The following is a 9,975-nucleotide window of genomic DNA, read 5'->3' as shown; positions in this document are numbered from 1 at the left end:
GTTCACCACACTTACTTACCGTCTTCCCACCATGGAGTCAGCCCCCACAGGAGCCACACTGTTAAATCCTGAAGCTGATGAGGCTTTACTTCTCCCTACAACTGTTCAGCCAGTGAACTTTGCAGGGCTGAAAAACTGGGGACATGGGCATTTTGTATCAGCTGGATAGGCATCTCCCCGTCCCACCGCAGGATCCTAAGGTATGTTTCTTGAAAAGATGAGTTGTGTAGGGCCACACAGTCCTGTAGTCCCGCCTCCCTCCCACCTGCGGCTGTGGCCATTTCTCTCTTCCGGGCCCACCATGTCCCCTTATCATAGACCAGCGCTCCTTGATGTCACACAGCCCCATTACCCCTCTAGTCAGCCGAGACACTGCCTAACAGCTTCCAGGCCCCTCCTGGCCTCTCTGCACAGCCTCCTCATCAACCCTTTAAAAGCAGAATTTGCCAGTGACAACTCAGTGGCTGGCAACTTGTCATACACACAAATGCACGCTCCCCACACAATCCTTTCTTTTCTTCCTGTCTTGGCTCACTAGCAATACCAATGCCTGCAAGCTTCTCTTCCCCAGTAGCCTTTGGAAACTATCTTCTCCTTCCGGAATCCATAGCTGCCTTTCTCTCTCAGGCTGGGTCAGGGTCCAGGCCCAAAGCTCCTCAACTGCCCTCTCCACATCCTTTTATGACTTGTATGGGTGTCTACCTTTCCCACGGGGCTGGGAGCTCTAGGCAAAGCTGAGCCTATCTTGGTCCTTTGAACCCAGTGCTCTTCCTGGCTCCCAGTTCTGCCAGGCTTAGCTGGACCCAGTTTCCGAGGGAACCAGAATTCCGGAGGGCTCAACTGTTTCCCTGAAATCTTGGGTGTGTTAAATGGAGCCTCGTCCAACTAGGACCTGGGGGAAGAGGACTGTGAGCCCGGATTGCTATCCCCCTGTCCCGATTTCTTAGCAGCTTCACGGTGGTAATCAGCCAGAGTCAGAGAACCAGAGGCGGCGGGATTCCCACTCTGCTCCCGGGCTCTCCTCCCGGGCTCGCGCTAGAAGGCTTCGTGTAGGTCGCTGTCTGAGAGCGCTGGCCGCTTGGAAGGCTCCTCACGTCCAGGAGCCGCGGTCACGGCTGCGCCGGTTTCCGGCCATGAATTGGGCTTCAGAGTCTGAGTCTCCTGCCCGACTCTGGGCTCAGTGCACCGCCCCGGGGGCGGGGGATGGATGCCCGCCGAACTCTGCCCGGACAGCCAGGGTTCGAGCCCTCCGCCCGCCCGCTAAGCATCCCGGTGCTTGGCTCGGTGCCCCAGGCTGTGGTCTCTCTGCAGGCTGCCTGAGTCGGGGTTCCGAGCGGCTGTCCGTTCTGGCCACGGGCAGGACTGCAGAATCTCGGCTGAAGTCCCCCAGCGCCAGCGAGTTCCGAGCTCCCCCTCCCCGAGGGTAGTCGGTAGCTGTGCCTCCTCTGTTTCTCCAGCGAACCCGGAGGCCAGGCCCACACGGCCAAGCCTAGGCTCGCCGCAGACAGGCCAAGTCCCCACCGTGGTACCATCCTCGTAGCATCCCCCCGGCCGGGAGCGCGGAGCACCGGGCGCCCCCTCCGAGCAACGAGCGGGCGAGCGGCGCTCGGCTAGGCTAAGGCTCCGCAGTCACGTGGTGGAGAGGAGGGCGGAGGGGAGGGACGCGGGCGGGAGGGGAGGGGGAGCGCCGCCGAGGGGGAGGGGGAGGGGAGGGGGCGTCCTCCGCAGTTCGCTCCTCGCCTGGGCTCAGACACACAGCCAGCCCGGAGCCGCCGCGCGGGCCGGGCCGCCGCCGCCTCTGCCTCTGCCGCCCCCAGAGCCGCTCGAGCCGCTGGAAGCGCCGCCGCCACAGCCGCGGGCCGCCCCCGCCGCGCCGGCCTGGGCTCGGGCTGCGAGCGCCGCCGCAACCGCAACCAGAGCCGGCGCGGGAGCCCGAGAGCGCTGGGCTGGGCTGGGCTGGGTTGGGGCGGGCGCAGGGCGCAGGGGCGGGAGCGCGGGGGAAGACGCACGGGCGGGCTCGGCTCTCCCGGGGAGCGGCCCGGGACTGCACCGGGACCGGCGCCTCCCCGCTCCGCGCTGCCCTCGGCCTCGCCCCGGGCCCGGGCGGATGAGCCGCGCGCCCGGGGGACATGGAAGCGCTGACGCTGTGGCTTCTTCCCTGGATATGCCAGTGCGTTACGGTGCGGGCCGACTCCATCATCCACATCGGTGAGCTCGGAGGGCAGACGGGCCGAGGCTGGGCGGGGGCCACCTAATAGAGGCGGTGATGCGCGACGTCCAAACTTAGCGGTTCCCCGGGCCGAGGGGCTCGGCAGTCGGTGTTCCCTCGAAGGCCCGCGCCGCCCCGCGGAGGAGCTGTGCTCTGGCCGCTCGGCGCTCCTGCGGGCACCTCGCTACTCCCCGGGGCTCCTGTCAGTGCGCGGGGCCCCGCGGCCTCTGCCGACACTTAGGGCCGCGGCTGCGGGGAACCTGGGGATAGACCCTGGTCGAGATGCGTGCCCCTGCCGGGGCCGTCGGCGTGCCGGACCCCTCGGCACAGCTTGAACACTGGGGCTAGGGTCGGACAGGGCTCGGGGCTAGCTAAGTTGGCAGGGCAAGATCAAAGAGGCCAAAGCGGAACCATGTGTGACTGTGGATGGGTGCTGTCAGCGTGCCAGTGTCTGTGCACCTGGCACGGTGTTGGTGTCACGGTGAGAGGGCGTTGGGGTGTGTGGGGCTATCTGAGCGTGTGTTAGGGCGACTGTCGCGTTGTGTCAGCCTGTTAGAGTGGACACAGTGCTTGCCCATTTCCCGGTGTGTGTCTGTGTAGCTCTCGGTGTGGGTGTGTGTGTGTGTATCTGGTTGTGGCAACTGCAGCCCAATCCTGGACAGTCCTAGAGTTTCTGTCTGATCTAAGTCTTGGGGCCAGCGTGCAGTGTGGATGGTAGGGGTGGACGGAAGGAGCATGGGCAGTGGGGTGGGGGGCGCTGAGCAGGGAGAGATGGATGGAGAGGAAGAAGAGGAAAAGCAGAGGAAGGGGAGATCGGAGGAGGGGTAGTGATCAGGAGTTCATAGCCGAATGGCTGGGATCTTGAGAAGTTGGGCCCGGTTGGGGGACTAACGGCGGTCGCTTTGGGGGAGCCCCTCTGCAGTCGCCTTTCCGGAAGTTGGGAAAGACCAGCTAACACGGATAAACTGGGGGTTGGGAGGTGTGAGAAAACGTGGCTGATGTTACCCGCGGGGCAGAGGTGGAGGGGGTGACAGGGACAGAGTCTCTACTCCAAGGGCTGCAGCTCTCCTCCGGTGCCGGTGCCGGGCCAGGATCCAAACGTGCTTCCCGCCCAGGAGCTGGAGTGGGTCTCGCGGTCAGCATTGCGGCTCCAGTATAGTGAGGAATTCGGGAGCTGAGTCCTTCTCCTACCCAGCTCTCGACTCCAGGGCAATTAGAAGGCCAAGCAATAGGACCTTGGCAGCGACCCTCGGCGCCTGGCAAGGGGACTGGGGAGGCTGTGAGGACCCCAGAGCAGCAGTCCAACTGATCTCCGCTATAAGGGCAGGGTCAGTGAAGCTGTGTACCTAGTGAAAGCTCAGGTCGGCCAGAGCTCCGGATGAGCTGGTCGTGCTTCTAGAAGGGCCATTCAAGAGTGATTTCTTCTGGGACTCTCCAGTCTTGCTAGATCAGAATGTCTTGGGGTTTAGGATATAGCCCCACCCCTTCCATACATACAGGAAGAGGAAGTGAGAAACGAAGAGCAGAGGCACCAGGCCTGGTAGCATCTTGACCATACAAGATGCTGGCTATCAATGCCTTCTGTTTAAAAGAAAAACCCTTGGTGCAGGAGAGCTGGCTGTGGACCACTTTTTCACTTCTACATTCGACAGGGAATGCAAAGGAAAAAAAAAGTCATCACTCTATCTTGGAATTGACATAGGGGACCTTACCATTTTGGAGAATTTACTCTGGTTCCTGGGATGGGATTTATGGGCGCACATCAGGTGCATCTGAGCCGGAGGCTACCTCAGCCTTTTACTGCCTGGGTCATGGCTGGGACATGAGATGCTTTGCTTATGAAGCACATGGGACCCAATGGTAGCATGTGGGATATGCATGTGTAACTCATGTCAGCTGTGCACGTGTCTGATGTGGGGAGGAGAGCACGCCCTGTTTGGGTTATGGTGAGAGATCTTTAAACTACCCAATCAACAGTCAGCACAGAATCTTGAACTGAGATTGGAGCCTCATGCCTGTAATCTCACTACTTGGGAAGGCTGAGGCATAAAGAATCACCATGAATTCCAGGCAACCAGGGGCAGGAGAACCTGTCTCAAGAAAGCATTATAAACTAAGGCAAACCAAAGTCTAGCTCAATCCTCCCACCACTTGGTGCCTAGTGGTCCAAGCAGTGGCCTGACCCTAGGGATGAAAAGAGTTCCTCTCCAGGCCTGGTCTTGACCCCTCTTCTTCCTCAGGTGCCATCTTCGAGGAGAACGCAGCCAAGGACGACAGGGTGTTTCAGTTGGCTGTATCGGACCTGAGCCTCAATGATGACATCCTGCAGAGTGAGAAGATCACCTACTCCATCAAGGTCATCGAGGCCAATAATCCGTTCCAGGCGGTGCAGGAAGGTGAGTGGTCACTGAGCCCATGCATGAGTCACTAGGCTGCAGGCTGTGAGGTTGTGCAGCAATGGGTCCAGGCAGGGTTGCTACCCAATCCGTTGTACAGAGTCTCCTGGGCACTTAGTCAGCTGCTATGCCAGGCATGGTGGCGTGTCCTCCCAGGCCTAGCAAGGTAGGGCTGCTCGGTGCTGTCTGGGCAAGCGGAGAGCCTCTACACACTGCAAACAGCTCTCCTGGCAGAACTGTGCAGCTTCTTTCCGGCCAGGTGGATGAGCTTGTGCGCTCTGTGCCGCCACCGCCACCGAGCAGGAGTGTGGCTCAGGGCTGTCTTTGTTTCTCGCGTGTTTGTGGGTGGGTGTGTCTTCGTGTCGGGTTCCTGTTGTCGCCGTGCACGTCTCCAGAAGTCTCTTGTGCCCTGCAGCTCACGGGAACCCGGAGCTCAGAGCTCTTCTGTGTGTCCTGACTGTAGCACAGCCTGACCGGCGCTTGGTTGCACACTCTGTTGATCCTAGAGGCTTCTGCTCCGGGTCCTCAGCTTCTCTCTGCCTCTTTTTCACTGTGTTTGGAACAGCCCGTCTTTGCCAGTGCCTGAGCGGTGGACCTAGGAGACGTTGCCGCCTGGACCGGAGGTGGGCGCTGTTTGCTCAGGAAAAGAGCCTCGCTGGACTAGGTCTGATGGCAGAAAAATACTAGCTGCCCGGGGCAGCAGTCTTTCCCCCGCAGCTAGCTCGCTTAGAATTCGCAGAGGCAGGGGCAACAGGTGGACAGCCAGTGAAGCCACCACCCTTTGCTGGCTTCCTCTGGCACCTGCACTGGCGGAGTGTACTTATATACGCGCAGGCAAAACACATGTATACATTAAATAATGGAAGCTGATGCTTTCAGCATCGGCAGTGGTCCGTTGTCTGATGTCTTCTGATACACTAGTGACAGCAGCTCCCTCTGCCTTTCCTTCCTGTGCATTCCCTCCACTCCTCCTCGGCTGGCTGCCCTTTCATGTTGTTGATTTCTGGTCAAGACCCTGGCAGGTACCTGCTCAACCATCATTCTCTTTCCCCCTTCCCATTTGTCTTGTTTACCATGAGCAAGGCTCAGTTGTGGAGCTAGAGTCTCTAAGTGCCTCTGATACACGGGTACAGTCGGAAGCATATCGTGTAGGAACTTCTTCCCAGAACTGGCAGGGCTACAGAGCAGGGAGCTCGGCTGTCAGTTACTCCCTGGGCTTGCTGGGCCTAGGGCCTTCCTGTTGCTTTGGGTTATATACTGTCTACCAGTCTCCTGGTAACCCCCAAGGATAAGGTGAGTCACTGATGGATGTAGCTTACAGTGCTGGGACCTTCACAGGGCATGGAGGGCTTTTGAGGGCCTCCTAGTTTTAAACACAGCAAAGGATGAAAAGATGGCCAGCTGTTGGGGAGGGACTGCCTGACTGTAAGGCTCAAAGGGTGGAGGATGTCTTAATTGCCCAAATCTTCAGTCTCAAGTGCTGAATGGTGGTGGTAGTGGTAGCGGGCAGGGCGAGGCTGGTATTTTTTTTCTTATGAGCACTGCTGGGGCCGGTGAGGGGGCTCAGTAGTTAATAACACTTCCCAGTCTTGAAGAGAACCCTGGTTTGATTCCCACCACCCATATGGTATCTCACGACTGCCTGTAACTTTAGTTGTAGAAGCATATGACACCCTCTTCTAGCCTCTGCTGGTACCTGCGCAAATGTCATGCACTTGTGTGTGTCCAGGCAGAATACTCACACACACACAAAAAAACCGTGAAGTCTTGCTTCCAGCACTGGCAGATGTCTGTTATTTCATGTCCTCTGAAGAAGAGTCATGGGGGAGTGCCTGTCCTTCTTATGTGGCCACATCCCAAAATCTATGTCCTGATGCCCTCTGAACCCAGACCTTTTTGTAAGTGTGTTCTCATCATGGATCCTTGGGACCTCTGTCCATGGCCTATATCAGATTAGCACACCTCTATTATGCTTGTGGCTTCTGAACATTCTCTCCATGGTGTAAAGCATCCTTTACTCATTCATTTTGCCCCTGAATGAAGCATAGCTATCTCCACCAGAAGGACCCTGGGGACTGAAGGTGACAGTCTTACACAGGGTTACAACTGGAGGCAGGATGCACACATGGATGAACTGTGCATCCGGGACCCTGGAGAGGTCATCTCTGTTGAAAGGAGCAGCTGTCACACAGCTCCAGCTGTTTTGTGCCTTGTTGGCAGGAAAAGTCTTAGTATTGTAGATATACCTTTAATAAATTAAAATTTTAAGAGACCGCTCCGTGGGGCTGGAGAAATGGCTCAGCAGTTAAGAGCACTGACTGCTGTTCCAGAGGTCCTGAGTTCAAATCCCAGCAACCACATGGTGGCTCACAAGCATCTGTAATGGGATCCGATGCCCTCTTCTGGTGTTTCTGAAGATGGAGTACTCATTTTCATAAATAAATAAATCTTTTAAAAAGAAAACAATGCACTATTGCTCACATCAGTGTGTTCCACCCTCAAATAACAACGGCTACTCTGGGGACCCAGACAAAGGTTTCTAAAAAAAAAAAAAGGAATCCTCCAGGTTTGCACTTCAGTTGTAACATATAACTTTGGGGGGTGTTTTTGAGGCAGAGTTTGGCTCTGTAGCTCAGGCTCCTCTTTTACTCCATCCTCCTGAATGCTAGCATTAGAGGCCAGATTTACTCCAGCACCACACTTGGTTCTCATATCTGGTCTTTAACTTGCCAACCAATGGAACAACTTCAACAACAGACAAAGCATAGCTATGTGCCATTTGACCTTCAAGTCCCAAGCTCAACTTTTTCCTGGCAATAAAGGCTCCAGAAAGGCCTTTTACTGGTTTAGACGTTGGTTTGTTTGCTTGATTGTTTTTTAAAAAATGGTTATTAGTTTCTTTTTTTGTGTAACTGGAAAAATGTCTCAGTCTTCAAGAATGACAAGAGGACAATCTCAGAAGGGTCTGGGAGTGTTTCTGCACATCTGGAATGAGCAGGTTAGATACCAAGGGTTGGCAGTTTCTAGGTAAAGAACCCTGGTCAGGGCCTGTTGCTAATTTGGTGTGTGGTGGTTAAAACAGGCATGCACTTTCAACTTTGGGAGTGGCATGGGCTGAAATCCACCTTGCATAGCTCCTGATGCTTAGAAGGGAAGGGAGGAGCTATCCCTGGAGGTCCTGGGAAAAGCAGAGCATTGATAGCAGCCTCCTCCCCCTTGGCCTTGTGGAGCAAGATATGCTGCTCACTGATATGTCTCCTTTCTTGGCTGTGTTCTATGGGGTACTTGTCCGCCCAGTAGCTGGCTCTACCTGGGTGGCTATCCCAGCCTTTTCTCCTGAGCATGGACATTTATTGCAGAAGACATTATTTGGGGGATGGAGAGCAAGGACATACTGAGTCTCAGTCTTTACCTTAGGGAGGACAGATAAGTGCCCAGTGTGTCTCAAGCTAGGGTCTGGGATGGAGTGATGCTTTGTTGTAATTTGAGAGGCAGCATCGTGACCCAGGGCTGGGGGTCTGATTGCTGGAGCCCAAAGGAATCTAGCAGAGAGCCTGCCTCGCTCATTGCACAACCTGGGGGAGCCTTGGCCCTGTGCTGAGCTTCTGCTTCTAGATCTGTTAAAAGGGAATAATTGTAGTTGCTGCCTCTTGGGACTGTTGGAAGGATTAAATGAGATGAGACATGTATAAATTGCCTGCATAAGGCCCGAGGTTGGTGTTCAGTAAACACTAATTCCCTCCCTATTCCCTGGCCCAGCTATGACTTTTCCTCAGCATCTCTTAGGGCTGTTGATATTTTCAGCCACATAGTTTCTCAAGCTAGTGAATTCCTTGAGGGAGGACCCTAAATGACCTCTTGATTTTTAGTTTTTACCTACAACCCCCCAGCTATTAAAGGAACACATGGCTACAATGAACATGTGTTACTTTTAAAATGTAAGAAGAAAAGAGGCCAGTGCATGCTTATTACATAAAATGTGGAAAGTGCAGAAAGCAGCAAGAAGCAGAACAAGCCCTCCCCACCCCAATTTTTACTGAGCTATTTCCTTCTAGTCTTTTTTCTTCCATTGTGTTTTATAAATGAAGAGGGCTTCCATCCTGTTCCATGTGCTGTATTACTGGCTTTGGCTGAAGCTTCTGTGAACTAATTGTAAACATTACTTCTAGTGTTTGCATGTGTTTCCTGGTATGTATGGTCATTCATTCATTCATTCATTCATTCATTCATTCATTCATTCAAGAAAGCCATCATTTGTACTAAGATATACCTTCTTAAGTATTTCTGAAGGAAACAAGAGCCTCGACTTGGATGTTCTGGCCCTAAGATTTATACCTATGGATTCCCCAGGCTGGTCTTACAAACTCCGTCCAAACACTGTCTTTTAGGATAGTATATAGGATATGTATTTTCTGAGGATCTAAAATGAATAAACAATAGCACAGGAGACAGTTAAGGCTCTACAATGTTGCGTCTTTGATTGGTAAAGTTTGCATTAACAAGTACGAAAACTTGTGTTCTACAAGACAAGTATGAGAAAAGATGCTAATGTGTTGAAAAAGTCACACTGTTTTTCAGTGCCTGCTCAAGCAGAAGATTATGTAAATCCATAAAAGAACCGACTGAACGTGAGTCTCCTTTCACAAAATTATCTTTTCCTGTGAGTAAAAGATGTGAGCCGTTGGATGTGCTGTGGATGTATCTGTCACATCAAGAAAGGATAGCAGCTCAAGGGAGAGGCAGGGGAAAGGAAAGTACATGAGACAGTAGTCTTTAGGTACCAGAAGCACGAGAGCATTTTAGGAAGAGCAGGTCCAAGGGGCTGGAGATGTAGCTCAGTTGGTAGAGAGCTTTCCTGGAATGCTGGAGTCCCTGGTTTAAACCGCAGACCACCCAGACAGGGTGTGGTGATGCACACCTGCAATCGGCGCCCTTGGGAGGTAGGAACAGGGTCAGAAGTTTAAGCTTATCCACAGCTGCAAAGTGAGTTTGATACCAGCTTGTGCTACATGAGACTTTGTTTCAAGAAAGAAGTGTATTTAGGGAAGACAGAGTGAAGAGTGGGGGATGTTGTTGAGTGCTCACCTACTATGTGTGATACCACAAGCCCAGTGCTTAGCACCACATTCAAAAACTAAAAAAGGTAAAATTACCCAAATATAGTTTGTTATTGGCAGAATGAAGAAATATGAGTTAAAAAATACAGGAAGTGCATAGGTAGCCACTTCTGGCAAGCTTACCCTCCTCACCTTCCTGGTGCCCTCACTTGTCACATTGTTATTGAGTTCTGGTGAAAGGCTTCTCTCTCTCTCTGTCCCCCCCTCTCCCTCTCCCTCTCCCTCTCCCTCTCCCTCTCCCTCTCCCTCTCCC

At 53.9% G+C, this 9,975-nt stretch overlaps 1 protein-coding gene across 1 annotated transcript in view; it reads left to right on the top strand.

Moving 5' to 3' along the window:
• The first annotated feature begins 1,726 nt into the window (after positions 1-1,726).
• The window catches only part of Grid1 (glutamate ionotropic receptor delta type subunit 1), a 719,003-nt gene continuing 710,754 nt past the window's right edge, over positions 1,727-9,975 (top strand). The window contains exons 1-2 of the mRNA XM_028789133.1: positions 1,727-2,208; positions 4,450-4,605. Coding sequence (XP_028644966.1) covers positions 2,130-2,208; positions 4,450-4,605 — 235 coding nt within the window. The 5' untranslated portion in view covers positions 1,727-2,129. The remainder of the gene's footprint in view (positions 2,209-4,449; positions 4,606-9,975) is intronic.

Source organism: Grammomys surdaster, unplaced genomic scaffold (genome assembly GCF_004785775.1).
Source record: "Grammomys surdaster isolate TR1022 unplaced genomic scaffold, NIH_TR_1.0 125789, whole genome shotgun sequence".
Taxonomy (NCBI): domain Eukaryota; kingdom Metazoa; phylum Chordata; class Mammalia; order Rodentia; family Muridae; genus Grammomys; species Grammomys surdaster.
The sequence above is the reverse complement of the archived record's forward strand: the minus strand, read 5'-3'. Positions and strand labels throughout refer to the sequence as shown.